Source organism: Cyprinus carpio, chromosome A13, assembly GCF_018340385.1.
Source record: "Cyprinus carpio isolate SPL01 chromosome A13, ASM1834038v1, whole genome shotgun sequence".
In the NCBI taxonomy this organism is placed as follows: Eukaryota; Metazoa; Chordata; class Actinopteri; order Cypriniformes; family Cyprinidae; genus Cyprinus; species Cyprinus carpio.
The window spans coordinates 18192176-18210838 of NC_056584.1; the positions used below are offsets into that span (position 1 = coordinate 18192176).

The 18663-nt window shown below is 34.5% G+C and overlaps 1 protein-coding gene across 1 annotated transcript; it reads left to right on the top strand.

The window, feature by feature from the left end:
* The first annotated feature begins 1176 nt into the window (after positions 1–1176).
* Positions 1177–18663, top strand: LOC109044906 (CDK-activating kinase assembly factor MAT1-like). Its single transcript, XM_042769162.1, has 8 exons — positions 1177–1390; positions 5232–5384; positions 5497–5570; positions 5654–5757; positions 5930–6070; positions 6484–6615; positions 12120–12241; positions 18265–18663. Exons 1-8 carry the CDS (start codon positions 1302–1304, stop codon positions 18377–18379), a joined length of 930 nt encoding a protein of 309 aa, XP_042625096.1. The 5' UTR covers positions 1177–1301; the 3' UTR covers positions 18380–18663.

Below are 18663 nucleotides of genomic sequence, written 5' to 3' on the forward strand. Positions count from 1 at the left end.
TTTTTTTTATGAAAATATCTATCTATCTATCTATCTATCTATCTATCTATCTATCTATCTATCTATCTATCTATCTATCTATCTATCTATCTATCTATCTATCTATCTATCTATCTATCTATCTATCTATCTAAACTCTGCTGACTGTCTGTCTATCTATCTATCTATCTATCGATCTATCTATCTATCTATCTATCTATCTATCTGTACTCTGTCTGTCTGTCTGTCTGTCTGTCTATCTATACTCACTCTGTCTGTCTGTCTATCTTTCTATCTATACTCTGTCTGTCTGTCTGTCTATCTATCTATCTATACTCTGTCTATCTATCTATCTATCTATCTATCTATCTATCTATCTATCTATCTATCTATCTATCTATCTATCTATCTATCTATCTATCTATCTATCTATCTATCTATCTATCTTTCTATCATCTATCTATCTATACTCTGTCTGTCTGTCTATCTATCTATCTATCTATCTATCTATCTATCTATCTATCTATCTATCTATCTATCTATCTATCTATCTATCTATCTATCTATCTATCTATCTATCTATACTCTGTCTGTCATACTAACAATATATCAAAACAAAGTCTGTCTGTCTGTCTGACTACCTACCTATCTATAATCTATCTATCTATCTATCTATCTTTCTATCTATACTCTGTCTGTCTATCTATCTATCTATCTATCTATCTATCTATCTATCTATCTATCTATCTATCTATCTATCTATCTATCTATCTATCTATCTATCTATCTATCTATCTATCTATACTCTGTCTATCTTTCTATCTATACTCTGTCTGTCTGTCTGTCTATCTTTCTATCTATACTCTGTCTGTCTGTCTGTCTGTCTATCTATCTATCTATACTCTGTCTGTCTGTCTATCTTTCTATCTATACTCTGTCTGTCTATCTATCTATCTATCTATCTATACTCTGTCTGTCTGTCTGTCTGTCTGTCTATCTATCTTTCTATCTATACTCTGTCTGTCTGTCTGTCTGTCTGTCTGTCTATCTTTCTATCTATACTCTGTCTGTCTGTCTGTCTGTCTGTCTATCTTTCTATCTATACTATGTCTGTCTGTCTGTCTGTCTGTCTGTCTATCTATAGCTAAAACTCAGCGCTGGACATCGCTCAAACTCGAGCAGTGTTTGAATGGGAACGGTTGTAATAGACGTTTTTGTTTCCACCAGGGCGATTTTGAATGTAACACTACTATACGCTGTGGAGTGTGTTGATTAGTGTTTATTCCTTTACAGGCGGAATAAAACAAATAATAATAATAATAATGGATGATCAGGGATGCCCGAGGTGCAAGACGACCAAATACAGAAATCCATCTCTGAAGCTGATGGTGAATGTGTGTGGACACACGCTGTGAGTACCTGTTTCATATCTCTTATTATTCAAACCTTAGGACTTATTCGTGATGGCCAAGACTAAAAGTTTTATTATACGCGTTTGGTTCGTTTTACTTGTATAGTAAAGTCTTACAGTGTTTCAACCTGTGAGTGCAGTAAACCGATATTATTATGACATCTAACTTTTGTCTTGAGACTCTCCTTACAAAAAGTTACCATGGGAACCATAGTTTCAGCCATAACTGTAAAATCATAATAAATTAGCATGTGATGTTCTTCAGATATTATAAAGCGCTTTTATAATCATTTACATTTCATATGTTTCATGCACACGACCAAGATGTAGCGACAACGCAGTGACAGTTCTGTCAGTTGACCTAATGTTGACATTTTTTTTTTCTAGTAATAACAAAAAATTGTAACAGTGGTATTTTGGTGAAAACTATTACAATGATAAATGTGTTAAGGATAAATACAGACAAACGTGTGTTCAAACTAGAGCTTCATCTGGTTCACGAGAGTAGTCATTTAGCCACAGAGAGGGTGCATTATAGTATGTGGATCTCATGGATGATGTGTGTCTGAGGTCATGTGACTCCTCTCGCTCTGAATGCCTTTGACCTGCAGAGAGCTTAAGGACTCATGGTGGACTGCTGACCTGAGACTCAGAGAATGAATGAATATATTACACACTGATGACACACTGCTGGAGACAGTCCAGCACACACACCCCGCTCTGTATGCAGAAAATCAGGATGAAGGAAACAAAGCTAGTAAATGGCCATTGTCTGCTACCAAAATTATTTTTTTATTTCGTTGCTGTACTATTCATAAAGGTTAGAATTTTTTTTTTTTTTTATACTGTGGCAGTCAATCCTGGAAATGTCATTTTTGTTTTACTTTTTTGTTGACACTCAGGTTTATGTAGCTGAATGCTATTGTATAGCACATGGAGCTTAGATTTCAACAACAGGTATACGTTTACTGGAAAAAGTTAATAGTAGTATATTTAAATGTATACAGTACATTATTTTGTGTTACATGTAAACAGAAAAAAATCTTTCATAGATATTTATGGAATATACAGTTGTGGTCAAATACATTCACTTGGCAGTATCTACAAATTATTAATAATTTTACTAAAATAAAAGGGATTATACAAAATGTATGTTAATTTTTATTTAGTACTGACCTGCATAAGATATTTCACAGCAAAGACATGTACCTATAGTCCCCAAGAGAAAATAATAGTTGGATTTATAAAAATGTACCCGTTCAAAAGTTTACATACGCTTGATTCTTAATACTGTGTTGTTACCTGTAAGATCCATAGCTTTGTTTTTTTTTTTTTTTTTTTTTTTGTGATTGTTCATGAGTTCCTTGTTTGTCCTGAACAGTTAAACTGCCTGCTGATCTTCAGAAAAATCTTTCAAGTCCCCTGAAACTCTGCATCTTTTGCATATTTGAACCCTTTCCAACAATGACTGTATGATTTTAAGATCCATCTTTTCACACTGAAGACAACTGAGGGACTCATACGCAACAATTACAAAATGTGAAATTTCTTATTCAGGTCAGTACTAAATATAAAATAACATGCTTTGTGTACAATCCCTCTTATTTTGGTTAAAATAATTAACATTTTGCAGATAATGCAAAGTGTATGTAAAATTTTGACCACAACTATATATGTGTGTCTGACCAATTTTAAATAACTGAATGATCATTTTGCATGGGATGGCTCATAAAATGAAAGGATGTTTTGCCTAGAAGTTGTGGAGAGTATGATCATTTCACTGATAATCAACTCGAAATCAGTTTTGATCAAGCAAGCCATGTGAATTTAGCAATGGTGCCAATTGTGGATAGTTTTACTTACTCTTTTACACATGTGAGAAAAACATGCTTAAATTAATAAGAAATTCAAATCAAGTTTCTGAACTAATTGTTCTAAGATCTAAACTTACTTTTTTGAGAAAATATATTCTTGTTTGAGAATTGATTCAAAGCAATTGAGAAAAATTGTAAATTGTATTTAAAAAAAAAAACATGAATAGTGATGTTTACCTACATTTTTCTTGATTCTACACACATCATGTCTCATTTATCATCTCAAAAAAGTTTTTTATCGGCACTGTTGTGTACTTGGTAACAAAGTACAAAAAAGTTTTTGGGTTGATTTTAAAATCACAACCAGAACTGAGAGACAATATTTTTTTTGCAAAAATAGATAGTTTTTGACGTAATAAATATTGAAATGTTCAATAATTGTTCTTCTATTTTTGGGTCTACAAACAATAAAATCGAATTAAAAAAAACATTTGAAAAACTTGAAATCTGTTAGTTTTATTAAAAATCAGCCACGGGACATAAAAGTGCCTGTGGTTGAGGAAACAATGTTTTTGACTGTAAGGCTGATGCTGAGTGTGTCCTGATGACCTGCAGCAGTGAGAGGGAAGGGCACAAGTAGGTGTGTGTGAGAGATAGTTGATGAGAGGGTCACAGGTAGCTTATGTGTGCTTGTTTGTGTGTGAAATGCAGGAGTTTGCAGATTTTGTGTGTGTGCGTGTGTGTGTGTGATGGGGTCAGTTGTGCTGAGTTAGAGGAGTGTAGTAACCTCTCAACATGCTGACAAACACGGATTGGGAGTGGAGGAATGAGCAGGGAATGTCTAGCATTTATTCACATGAGAGTCTGTGTTCGTACTTGTGTTTTGCTGGCTTTTTTAAAGGTCTGTCATTCTCTCTCTCTCACACACGTGCACTCTCACCTTGTGTCTGTTCAGGTCATGAGTCAGGGAGAAGTATAGAGTCTACCCTCTAAAGAAAGTTAAAAAGTGAACAGAGAAAACCCAGGCTAGATATAAGCTGAGCTTTGGTGCAGTGGTTAGTACACATGTTCCTGACACTTTGAGTTGTGGTGCTGATGCAGGTTGCACAGGTTCAGGTCTGCTATGTGTCCTGATCTCAGTTCAGTGATCAAAAAGGATATATATATATATATATATATATATATATATATATATATATATATATATATATATATATAGCTATAATATATATATATATATATATAGTAAGTTCAGCTAGTAAGAAGGGAAATCATTTTAATTTTCTGTAAATACATACATTTTTTTTAACCTTCTAGCCTAATCAGACTAATACTTAAAATTTGCTTTACCTGCCCTGGTAAATTTTCACTGACAGCATCAGAAAAAAACAAAACAAAAAGTTTTTTTTTTAAATATTTATATTTAATTTCCTGTCACCAGCAAAGATTGTTTACAGAAATGTTGTCCACTGTATCATATACACTACCTGTCATATTGAACAGTTTCAGTGAGCAACTTATTCTGTAGAAAGAGCAGGGAAATGAAAAAAAGACAGAGAAAAGGAAAGTTTAACTGCTCAGTGGAAAATGAAAGATTGCTTACTGTATTTTTAAGAAAATCTAGTTGAAACTCAGCATTAGTTATATACACAAATCCTGGGCAAGATGTAACATTGTTTTTTTTTTAACACACACTGTACTTTTTCAGCCCTTAATATGTATGTCTGCTTTGCTTCAAACCCGACCCATCATCTCCATTATAATCGAGTAAGACCACCACACACACACACATATCAGACCTCTGTTTTATCCATTAGTCTAACTTATGGCTCTGTTTGGAAAGTTTTTAGGGCCAAATTTTACCCTCTGAAGCAGTGAGATGATTGAAATGTGTGTTTGTGTGGAATCGCTTCTGAAGGCTTTTCCAGCAGATTTCACATTTCATTACTGTTTATTTTGACCCTCTTTCAGCAGACATTCTGCCAGTATGAGTAAAATGTTTGTGTGTGTGTGTGTGTGTGTTTCAGGTGTGAGAGCTGTGTGGAGATGCTGTTTGTCCGTGGTTCAGGTAACTGTGTGCAGTGCAACACTCCTCTCAGAAAGAGTAATTTCCGCGTGCAGCTCTTCGAAGATCCAGCCATCGATAAAGAGGTGGAGATCCGCAAGAAAGTTCTTAAAATGTATGTGGCAGAAAAAAGTGTATAGGTGCATCCAGGATTGTCTTAATGGCTAATTATGGCATTTTAATGATGTATCTATTTTCTTTCTTTTTTTCTTCTTCTCATCTTTCAGCTATAATAAGAGGGAATTTGATTTTTACACTCTGAAAGAATATAATGACTACTTGGAGCAGGTGGAGGACATTGGTGAGATGCATATATCAATTATTTATTTGTTTTTAAATAATCTTTTTTTGTGTTTTCAAATGTATTTTTGTGTGTGTCTCCAGTGTTTAACCTGACAAATAACATAGATGTTGAAAGGACCAAGCAGATGATGGAACAGTACCAGCGAGATAACAAAGACATTATACAGAGAAACAAAGCCAAATTGGTGGGTTTATGTGCATAGTTTTGATTGAGCAGATGGATGATTTCATCAGAATAACATCTCATTGCAGTCACAGCCTAGCAATTTGTGTGTGTGCTCCAGATTCAATTGAGCTTTATTTTTTTATTTTCCATTTTTAAAAAAAAATATTTTAATTGAATTGTCTCTCTGTTAGACACGTGAGCAGGAGGAGTTGGAGGAGCTGTTGTTGCAGGAGCAGCAGGGTTCAGAGCAGAGGAGACTGGAGACCCTGCAGGAGGAACAGAGACAACTACAGGCTAAAAGGAAAAACAAACAAGCCCTGCTGGATGAACTGGTACACACACATTTTAAGTGTTGATTTGTTCCATGGGTTGATACCTCATGGCCTTTCTACATTAGCATGTGCATCTGACTTTAGACTTTGTCCTTTGTGTCCAGAGTTGTCAACTGGTAGTCTGTAAAGGTAATGTAGGTCTATAGACTATCATGTAAAACAAGTAGAAAATTCTTAAAAATATTGTGTATACTTCACCCACAATAAATAAAACTATATCCTTATCTAGTTGGAGTTGTGGCAGTGGTTAGTGCTCTGGCACATTGAGTTATGGTGCTTTTGCAAGCGATGCAAGTTTGAGTCCAGCTGTTATTTCCTGATATTCCTCTCCTATCCATCACTGTCCTCTCTTCACTGACAATTAAAGTGTCTAAAATAAAATCATATCCTGAATGTTGTGTTTGTGTTTGCAGGAAATTTCCAAGTTACCCGCGGCTGTGCTGTTAGCCCAACATAAAGATCGAGCCTCTCAACTGGAGACCCAGATAGAAAAACAGAAGCAAAATGTCAAGCCAGCAAACATCTTCTCTACTGGAATAATGATGGTGAGGGAAAAACACACATACACACATGCACAACTGGTAGGGCTGACATCATATTAATTAATAATTAATCAAATTAATTCCAGGATATATATATATATATATATATATATATATATATATATATATATATATATATATATATATATATATATATATATATATATATATATATTATATATATATATATACATATATATATATACATATATATACATATATATATATACATATATATATCCTGGAATTAATTTGATGTATATATGTGTGTGTGTGTGTGTATTCTAAATAAATGTAATGTAATTATAAATATAATGACGTATTAAGTTTGTTTATTTTTCTACAAATGATAAATTTACACATTAAATACAGATGAGATCAGTAAATGACCTTCTAAACCATAGACATCATAAATGTTTTTTTCATATGTTTATAAACATCTTATGTTTCCTGTGTTATATTTAGCACACTATGTGTATGAGCATTCGTGTACACACAGACACACCAGCATGTTTGTATTAGGTAGTGTTTGAGTATGACGTGGGAGTGTGTGTGTGTTTATATCATTTTGTTGTGCACCTGTGTTGTAAAGCAGGTACGACAGGTTTTTTCTTTTTAAAAAAATCCCGTCAGCGGTCACTGCAAAGGACACAGACCTGAACCAACACGTCATGAATGTGTATGCAAACGAGGAGGGGGAGAAATACAGCACATCTCAAAAAACTGCTGTTTGAGATTAAAAACAGAAACAGTGTGCACAATTGTCTGTGTTTGTGTGTGTGTATATAATCCAAGATCAGTGTGTGTGTGTGTGTGTGTGTGTGTGTGTGATTGAGAGATTATTTGTGTGTACGTTGGCATGGATCTTGGCACAGGGAGGGTATTACTTGTTAAAAAATTGATTGTCAGCTTTAGATGGCTTTACACTACTAGGCAAGAGGCATGTGTGTATAGTTATATTTAACACACAGATGTTTCTGAGCTGTGCAGTTAAGCAATGTGTGTGTCCATCTGACTTTTTGCAGGCAGAATCATACTCGGCATACATGTGGAGAGAGAGCTAGTAGAGGCTTGGAGATCAAAATAGTGTGTGTTACAGGGCATGGAGAGGGCATTGGCTCTCACACTTGTTACTTGAGCTCAGTTAATGCCAGCTGGAGGGTCCACAAAGCTCACTTTATCCCCACTGAACTTGGATGTATGTTCACTAGTGTTACACGATAAATTCAGAACACTTTCTCACTGTGTATTCAGTGATTGAAGATTTTTTTGCTGTGAATAGGGCAAGATATTTAAGATAATGTGTTGATGAGTATATTTTGTTGTATTTGTAGTGATATCTGTAGGTTTTTGTGACATTTTTGCTTGTGGCACATGCAGAGCAGTGTGAGTGTGTGATCATTTTAAAATGTGCTGATCTGAGATGAGTGTGTGTGTGTGTGAAGGTCAGTAGAGGTGCTGATAGACAGTTTATATTTGTTGACCTTGGAGCGTCCTGATTCTGAAGACTTGCATAGTCAGAGTCCCGACGCGCTCTCCCGCCTGATCCCATGTGAAACAGAAACCTTTTGCCATTCTCTCACATTCCTCTCGACTTAACGAAAAAGAAATTTGCCCAGAACACACAATGTTTAATTGGGTTTTGTCAAATGTACTTTTGTAAAAACGTTATGGACAATCCTTTTTATGAGGATTTTTTAGCAATAGTTATCAACAAAAATGATTTTATGTAGTAGTTGTATAGAGTTTAGCTTTAAAGCAATGTTTCTTAATCAGGGATCCCTAGAAAACTTCCAGTGGGGTCATAGGATGGCATGAAATTTATTTAAATAAAAAAATTATTATTAATATATGACACAATCTAACTGTAATCTAAATAAAAAAAGATCCAATCAAGATATAAACGGAAATCAGTATTTTTTTAAAAATTACTTTAAAGAACACTTTTATTATTGCATTTTTTGATTATTAAATATTTAAAGTAGTTAAACAGAAACCAATATATTGGACATTGAGAGCCAAAATGTATAAAATTCTAAATACATAAAAAAATTAAATAAAAATTGCAATACTTATCAAATCAGCAACTAAATATAAATGTCAATGAATCAGGATGCCTATGACAATTGCTAGCCCTATTGCTTTCCTTTTGTCAAATGCATTCAATGTAAATTTAAATGATCAGAATTAAGAACTCTTTCAAAAAAAAAAATCTAAAAGCAAGGGGGAAACTGATTGACTGACTTTACATCACTTTAATTTTATCAGTCCAATGGGAAACAATGTTTTCAATGTATAAGGCTGCAACAATTAGCTGAATTTGACAGTGATTTCAAGGTTCTTGCCATATTTCTTTTTTAAAGATGTTTAGAGATTTGACTGAGGAACTTTGTAGTTTGTACTCAAGATATTCTTGGGCGCACATGTATTTTTATATATAGAGTTGTATCTGATTTTATGTTACTCACTTCAAATGTTACATCAGAAAGTTATTTTAAATTTCAATCTTATGGCTCTTAATGTCTAAATTGGTGGTTCTTCACAGAATAAGCTTTAAAGTCTGTGGTCAACTTGGTCTGCCCTGGTGACCGACAGTGTGCACTACACTGATACAAGGAGAATAGCTAATCATAATAATCATTTACATTAACCCTTAAAGGTACAGTAGCAAAAACAGCCTGGTTTTATGCTATATAATTATGGTCAGTAAAACTAAACTATGACTCTTTTTGGTGCAAGAAACTTTGATTTGAATAAAATGCTACAGAAGTATATGCAGTTCCCTTTAAGATTTAAATAACTGTTTGGAAACCCAGCTTTCTTTTGGTCTTCTTCCTAAAGCCAACTTTAAGATGGAATAGTTTATAACAGAATTTCCCAAATCCAGTCCCACATTCTGGTTGATACTTGTAGCTGAATGCTGGCAAGATGCATTACCAACACACCTCAGAAATAATAACTGGCATTTGTTGGTTTGGTGAGGAAAATGATCACACCCACAGAATGAACAAACAAATGAGCCATTGCAACGTAGAGCCTTTCCTGTGCCAGTCAAAATGTTCTGTGCCTCCCAAGACAGTCTAAAATGCAGAACCAGGGGTGATGGTTTATTTTAAAAATGTAAAATTCAAGTCCGCCTCGTAAAAACATGTTTACTATGTGTTAATGTCAAACATATGGACTGATTCACTGCCCAGGCCGGGGTGAGGTTAAAGCGCTGCACGTTACTGAATGTCGAAACGCAGCAGATATATGATTAATTTGAACACAAGGCCCTGTTAAGCTGTGTGTAACTGCTTGGAGTGAAACTCTGAATGCGCAGACAACCGGACGGGTGTTTCAGCTCAGGGATTTCCTTCCCTCTCCACCCCCGCACAGTAATGAAGATGGATCGAGCCGGCAGCTCTGTTTTAAGGAAGCTGGGGAGTGAATATGTATCTATAGTCACTCAGCATGCTCAGAATCAGCAGCATTTCTTTATACATACACACACACACACACACACACAACACCTCAAATATATGTTGAGCACAGATGTTCATTTTTGAGTTGGTAAAGATGCGGTAGTGGTTTACAGTGGTGTGTGTGTGTACTGGAGTTCTGAAGAGTTTTCCACTGTATTAGGCTGTTGACAGGGTAATCTATGATGGGATGGCTTTTATGTGTTGACATGGAAATCTCTAGACAAATTGTGTTTGGAACTGATCAGACTGGGCGGACAAGATAATTTGTGTTTGTTATTTTGAATTCGTTATTAACCACAAACATTTGGTGTGTATGTAGAAAGTTTAAGTGTTCAGTTTTTAGAATTGGAGTGCTGCATCTGCTTTTGTGAATTTGCGTGTGTGTTGTTGTTTGCTGGTGTCAATGTGAGGAAAAATAGTTTTCAGTGAATAAATAAAATGGCTAACTGGCCAGTAACTTTGTTGAAGAAATGCATTGAAGCAATACAAGTTTGATTTGAATAGCAAGAATGATAGGGGTCTCAAGCCGCTATTTTTTTCTAAATTATTTTAAAATATATACTGTTGTCCAAAGGTTTGTGGTCAGTAAGAAGTATTTTTTTTTTTAATAATTCTCTTATGCTCTTATGCATTTATTTGATTAAAATACAGTCAATACAGATTATTAAATTGTAAAATAATGGTTTTCTATATAATAAAATTTTAAAATGAATTGCTGTGATGGCAAAGCTAAATTTTCAGCCAGTCTTCAGTGTCACATGATCCTTCAGAAATCATTTTAATATGCTGATTTAATGCTCAAGAAACATTTCATATTATTATTAAATGCTGGAAACAGTTGTGCTGTGTAATATTTTTGTGGAAACCATGATGCATTTTTTTTCAGGATGCTTTGATGCATAGGAAGTTTGATAGAACAGAATTTATTTGAAAAATGTAACATTAAATGTAACAATTTTTTTTGTAATATTATGAATGTCTTTACTTCACTTTTGATCAATTTAATGTGTCATTACAGAATAAGAAATATGAATTTCCTTGAAATATGAAATTTTGCCATCCATTTTTTAGTGTTGCAAAAATGTAATTTTGGACCTTGACTGCACATTTCAGGTGCTCACATTCAGGAATGTTTAATGAATTGTCAATTAACAGATCATAAAACCTCACTAGTGCTCTTTTTTCACGCTCTGGTTTCTCGTTTTTCTCTCCCTGTTTTGTGTGGCATTATTTTACTTTGCTGTTTTGTTGCCATTTAAATGCATGCAGTACTTTCAAACCAAAGTAACGAGAAGCTATCCCATGGAAATTCCCTCTCTCCACAAACACACACACACACACACACACACACACACACACTCCCTCCATGCTGTGGTTTCTGTCTGTCTCCAACAAGTTCAGTCTCCCTTGTGTGTGCTGCCTTTGTGTGTGTGTGTGTGTGTGTGTGTGTGTGTGTGTGTGTATGTTGGCAGTGAGTGACATTGTCATACATCTATAGATCCCCTGCTTGGATCTGGATCCATAGAGGGATGTTATTGGCACTCATGCATTTGTGTGTGAGAGACATCATCTCAGACAGAATGTCTGTTAGTGTTGTTTAAATGAGGTTATCTGCATTTACGGTTCCATTTTAAACTCAACGAGTGTGTGTTAAATAAAACAAAATGTAAAATTAAATAATTTAAAGAAAATTAAGTGAAAATAATATTTTCAGTGTAACATTTTAAGGTGCTCTAAGCATTTTTTAAAAACATATTATGCTTAAAATGTACCTACTTTCTAAATGGTTGTCCTCAGAAATCACACTTGTTTCTGTGACAGCCATAGACTTAGACTTTTTAGCTAGTCAGAATACTTAACCAATCAGAAATGATCTCTGCCTGTCAATCATTTTCTGTGTTTATGTGCCGGGTTTGAAGCAATTGGGCAGTCTATTTAAATCAGCTAAGTTTTTGTTTAGTAGTGACAATGACAAAAAAAATATGCATATGTATTGTCTAAACAGTGCAAAAATACATCTTTCCCTCTGTCTCTTTCCTTCAGGGTCAGACTGTGTCTTTGGCTTCTGTGTCTCGTGTGGAGGAGGTGTTATACGTCTATCAGCCTCTGTGCATTGACACATATGGGCCGCCCGTTCCAGAACTGGATCAGTTGGGCCGATTAGGGTAAGAATCACTTGCATTTTGCTAATGTGAATTATATTATTTTATGGTAACACTTTACAATAAGGTTTCATTGGTTAACATTAGTTAACTACATTAGTGTTGGGTCAGAGTCTACCTTGTTGAGTCTTTTAACTCTTTTAGTGAACATGGAAATATTACATAACTATTAACTATGACTTATTAGTAAGATAGTCATAAAGTTTAGGTATGGGGTAGGATTTAGGGATCTAAAATATGGTCATGCAGAATTAGGCATTAATATGTGCTTTATAAATACTAATAAACAGTCAGTATGCTAGTAATATGCATGCCAAGGCAAAAAGCAACAAGTTACTTTTATTTTTTTATTAACCCACAAATAAAAACTGTAAAAAATATAAAACTAAATTATATTACATTATAACAAATTAAATAAAATTATACCTATATTATATTATATTATATTATATTATATTATATTATATTATATTATATTATATTATATTATATTATATTATATTATATTATATTATATTATATTATATTATATTATATTATATTATATTATATTATCACTATGCCAGTTAATTGATGGGTATCAAGGAACAGACTATATTTAAATAAAATTATTATTATGCATAGGGATATATTCATGCATAGGGATATTGTAATTTGTACCTTCTCATTTCCCTTTCTGGCAGTAAGAGTGTGTGTTTGACAGAGATAAATGACCTCTTATTCAAACAAATAAACCACATCTCCCATGGTGCCCTGCTCCCAGGGTAAACAGGAAGTCTGCAGACATTTTTGCTATGCTTGCAGTTTCACGCTTCACTTAAGTTTGACTTTCTCTGTAAGACGCACTGTCACTCTTCTCAAACACACACACTCTTTGAAGCTATATTAGTATATATTAGGACCTCTCGTTAATGCAGTGATCTTTATTCTGCCAATGCTGTTGACTATATCCTACCTCTATAATAATTTCAACATGTCTGCTCCCATGAGACGACTCGTAAAATAAAACAGCTTTTATTAGGCTACTGATGACTATAGTATTAAAGGGATAGTTTACCCAAAAATCATTTATTGACTGAATGTTCACCTTAAATTAAAATTAATCTAAACTCTAAGTTATACACTTGCAGTTGAAGTCAATGGAGCAAAAATGCAAGTATTGGCTCATAGACTTCCATTGTAAGTGTGTTTCTGTCACAGATGCTGATAGATAGACAGATAGATAGATAGATAGATAGATAGATAGATAGATAGATAGATGGATAGATAGATAGATAGACACTGGAATCTTCAGCAGAGGATCTTGTGATGTGGTTTGGGCTGAAAAGCAGAGGACAGGAGAAGAAAAAGAGTGAGGGTTATGAAAAGAAAATATAGGGTGGAGCACTCTCTCTTTGTTTCTTTTTCTCTGTCGTTCTGAAATCTTTTTTTTCTTTCCAGCTTCAGTCTTTTGAAGTCGAGAGCGGATGAGTCTCTGAGTGTTGTGTGTGTGTATGTGTGTGAAGTTGACAGAGAGACGGATTGTTTTTTGCTATTTGTCTTTGTGTGTTTTGACAATGATTTAGTGGAGATTTATGTTGGACTGGTTTGTGTTTTTGGAGGGTCATGTATGTATTCACTTCCTCCTCACCCCCGAGGCGAACCCTGTCCTCTGTGTCCGTCCCTGTTCTGTACCTGTATAAATACAGATTGGGTGGGGCATTTTATTAAAGACAGCTGTGTGTATGTGTGTGTGTCTTGAAAGGAGGTGATTGGGTTAAAGTTTTCTTTCCTCCACACACAATGTTTTCAAGTGCAGTCAGCTGCATCTGTGTAATGTGTATGTGTGTTGTATGAATAGCGGAGTTTTTTTTTTTTTTTTGATAACTATGCCTTAATATGTTCTACTCTTACAATGTTGTATATAAATATATTTAAAATTTTGCCTGTACAAGTCTCCCTTGATGGAGCAGTAAACTTCCCATCTGAACCTCTCAGGACACAAGCGCACAAACGCACACACACACACACACACACACACACACACACACACACACACACACACACACACACACACACACACACACACACACACACACACACACACACACACAAACAAACACACACACACACACACACACACAAACAAACAAACAAACAAACAAACACACACACACACACACACACAAACAAACAAACAAACAAACAAACAAGCACACGCACACACACACATTCAGTCAGTGTTGAGTGATGTCTCTGGTGAGTTTGGAGACATGTCTGCAGAGATTTGGATAAGGTAATTAGCTTAAGAGGCATTTGGTATTGGACAGGTCATGACTTGTATGCGAGTCTGTGTTTATATTAGGTTTTGTTAAAGTTTTGAAATAATCCAGGTTACATTGAATTCCATTCAAAAGTTTGGGTTCATTAAGATTTTTGAATGTTTTGAAAAGAAGTCTCTTATGCCTTTATTAGATCAAAAAAGTAAAAATGGTAATATTGTGGGAAACAAATATATATATTTTTTTTTTAAATAACTTTTTTAATATATTTAAAAATATAATTTATTTCTAGCAAAGCTGTATTGTCAGCAGCCATTAATCCAGTCTTCATTGTCACACAATCCTTCAGAAATCATTCAATAATAAGCTGATTTTGTGTTCAAGAAACATTTATTATTATAATTTTTTTTTTTTTTTAAATGCTGTTTAATAATTTTGTGGAAACCATGGTACCTTTTTTAAAGGTTATTTGATAAATAGAAAGTAAAAAAAAAAAAACAACATTTATTTCAAATAGAAATCTTTTGTATAAATGTCTCTATTTTCATTTAAATTTAATCAATTTAATGCGTCCTTGCTGAATAAAAGTTTCTTTTAGTTAATTTCTTTTTTTTAAAAACCTTACTGATCCCTAACATTTGAACGGTAGTGTAAAATTCCAAATAGTTTGACAACCTGCAGTGATTTATTTTTTACTTCTGTTCCTTTTTATTCATTTTGTGTTGTGCGTAATTATTCAGTGAGTCCTAAAATCTGAAACTACTAGAGAACATGCTTCTATTTTGCATAATTTTTATTTTTTTTTATTTTTTAGTGTTAAATGTTTTCATGAGTTTCTGAGTTTCTTGCCAAGGACTTGTCTTTCGCCATGCCAATGTTTAGACTACTTTTTCTATAGAAACACACTTTGCCATATAGGAAGTCATCTTGTGCTGTATAGGAAGTAATCCATCAGCAGGTCAGAAAAGGGAGTGTGTGTGAACAGGGTCAATAGCTTTATTGTGTTTTTCGAATCTGGTTGATTGTTGTTTATTTAGGTAATAAAGAACAAGAGGTACTGTGAACATAGCCATGTTTAAGGCAATCATTTAAAACCTAGTAAAACAATTACTGCTTAAAAATATTAAGCACAAAGATCTTCATTAGACATTTCATTAGTATAATTCATTGAGTGACTTCCATCCATCCCTCCACCTCTCCCTGTCTGTAAGTTTTTTTTGGAAACTGCATTTTGAGAGTTGAGATTTGAAATTTGCATATGCAAACAAGCCTAAAACAAAGATTCTGGCCTTGGCTTCAAGGGTAAATTTGGCTTGCAAATGGCCCCCATTTCTGTGTGTTAGAGGTAGTGAGAGAGAGAGATGAACTTTTAAAACATACCCCTAGGGTGCATTATGGGAATTCAACGAACAAACTAAACTTGTTCACCTTCTCTCTCTCTCAGTCCACAGATTTGAGTGAATTTTGCATTTCACAATGGTGTGGCTTACCCTTTGAGCAAGGAATCTTCACCCATGATCTCCCAGATGTGTGTATGGGTGTGTGTTTTTGTTCGCCTCATTCAGACTTAGTTGTTGCCTTCTCACTTCACAACATAAACCATGATACACATCTTCATGCATTACAGACACATGCTGCTTCTGTAAACAGCAATATACCTTCGGACCAGTAGGTTTTAATGACCCAGGTCTTCTATCGGCTCCTGCATAGATGAGTTTGCTCCCTGAACTCTGATAAGGATATTTGTGTAATGGATGAGTTGCAGTTTGATATATGTGTGTCTGACATAGCAGTGCGGGCAACCAGATCTGGTTGAGGAATGTGTGTGTGACACTGACCCTGTTATAATGACAGATTGTCCAACAGCTGCTTGAGAGTTTCCTCTGCTTTTTCTGAGGGGAACATTTCTGTGCCGAATCCTGTGCTCGGAAAGTCTCTCTCAAACTCTCTCTCTCTCTCACACACACACACACACACACACACACTTCTATTAGGTATCAAAGGCTGGCAAGAAACGCAGATCCCTCTGACAAAAAAAACACGCACACCATCATCACCACAGTGTGTCGACACTGATACAGCTGCGTGTTTTAACTAAAACACTACTCACTTCATGTCAGAATTTCAACCTCATCCATTTGACAACGAGCAATGTCAGCAACACGTCAATCCTGTTAAGGATACATCAAGATAGTTGGAGCCAGATTCAGACAGCCAGTAATATAACATTTTAGTCATAGTCCAAACCCACATTAGTCACTTTTCAAACTTCCCTCCAGTTTTCTTTTAAATCTTTTCTTCCTTTAGGACTTCTCTTCTTGTTCTTAGGTTTGAGAGTTCCATTCATATAAAAATATGTATAATTATTAATTTATTTTAATGTTTTGAACTTTTTTTATTATTACCAAAAATGTAATATTTTAGTTTGTGAGTCCCATTTGTTGTTACAAAAGAAAAACATTTTTTTCAAGCCTTACAATTTATGGAAAATAGCTTACAATATACAATGTATAATATACAATTTATGGAAAATAAAATGGCTCTTATAATTTGCAATTAGTTTTACCACATGTGGTGGACATAAACCATTTTATCAAGGTCATGCACTTTTATTTAATGCTAACAAATTCATTTTTAGTTTTAAAGACTATTTTTTTCCACTTTCTTTCATTCTGAATCTGGATTAAAAAGTGATAACAGTGATTCACTTGTGGATTTATACAGGTATGTGTGGTTTGTGGATTAATGATGGAGAACTGAAGCAGCATTAGCTCATGGTCTAGTGCTTCAGTAATCTCTGTTTGTTTAGAAAGTGTGTGAAGCTGAGAGGAGCTTAAGTGTTTCTGATGATACCTGACCCCCTCTATCACTCCCCTCTCTTTCCTTCTCTCTCTTTCCATCTTTCTCTCACTCTCACTGTAGTATCAGTTTACATGTAATTTTCAGTTCTCTCATAATGAATGGCCGCTGTGGACTCCAGCTGCTGGAGAGTTTTGGGGGTGCTGGGCTAGTGTGAGATCTCAGAGTTCCTCCCACAAGCATTAGGTTTCTGATGCTTGTCCTGATGGTTTGTGGGTAACTGGCAGCTGTCAATTTGGAGAACAATGGAGAACAATGTATGATGTAAGAAGTGACATTTTTGACGGATTGTTACATATTAATATTGATATTTTAGTTATCTACAGGAATTCTTAAATATTTAAATGTGATGTAGTTTTGTTTTTAGAATCTTTTGAGATCTGTAAGAAAGACTGCATAAAATTGATTGAAAGTGACAGTAAAGACATTTTTTTTTTTTACAAAAAATGTATCACGGCTTGCACAAAAATATGTGGTTCATTAAATATACTGTATAAAATATACGGTTTGCAGTACAAAACTAAGGAATAAATGACAATTTAAAATACATTAAAAAGAAAAGTTAATTTACATTATTATATTATTTCACAATTTATTTTACTTTATTTTTCCAAAACATAAAAAAACTTACCCATCCCAAACTTTTGAATAATAGTAATATGTTATATAACATTATATTTTTCAAAAATATAATTATAGGAACAGCAGACACTTTTGTCTGATAAATTTTAAAATTAAACAATTTTTTTTGCTGTGGTTGGGAAATCCATGGACTCATGCTTGGAAAACAGCAGAGCTGCTCCCTCTAGAGGATTAACCAGATTATACTCAAAGCCAAAATTGTCTGTTTGGAAACCTCTGTTAAGCTATTCACTATTATAACTAATCATCTTCTCCCATGTCCAGGTATTTGAATCATGTGCGCACAGCGTCTCCGCAGGATCAGGCTGGTGGTTATACATCAGGACTAGCATGCCATCGCGCCGTCCAGGATGCTTTCAGTGGCCTCTTCCCCTCATGATATTACGAAACTACAGCCACTTCCACTCCATCTGTTCACAAGGCTTCCTAAAGACCCACTGACAAGTAAAGGGAGAGGCTGTGAGTGTTTGGACACATGGAAAAGATTCCTGTGAAGGACTCCTTGTGAATATGACCCATTCAGAGGGCCAGCTTCAGAATAAACTGGAGCTCATGTTGAAGAGTGACATAAACAAACTTTAATAGGCGTACAGGTTTTTTTTCTTTTTGTTTGATCAGGTTTTGTTATTTTTGTAATGCTGCTTCAGTTAAATAAACACACAC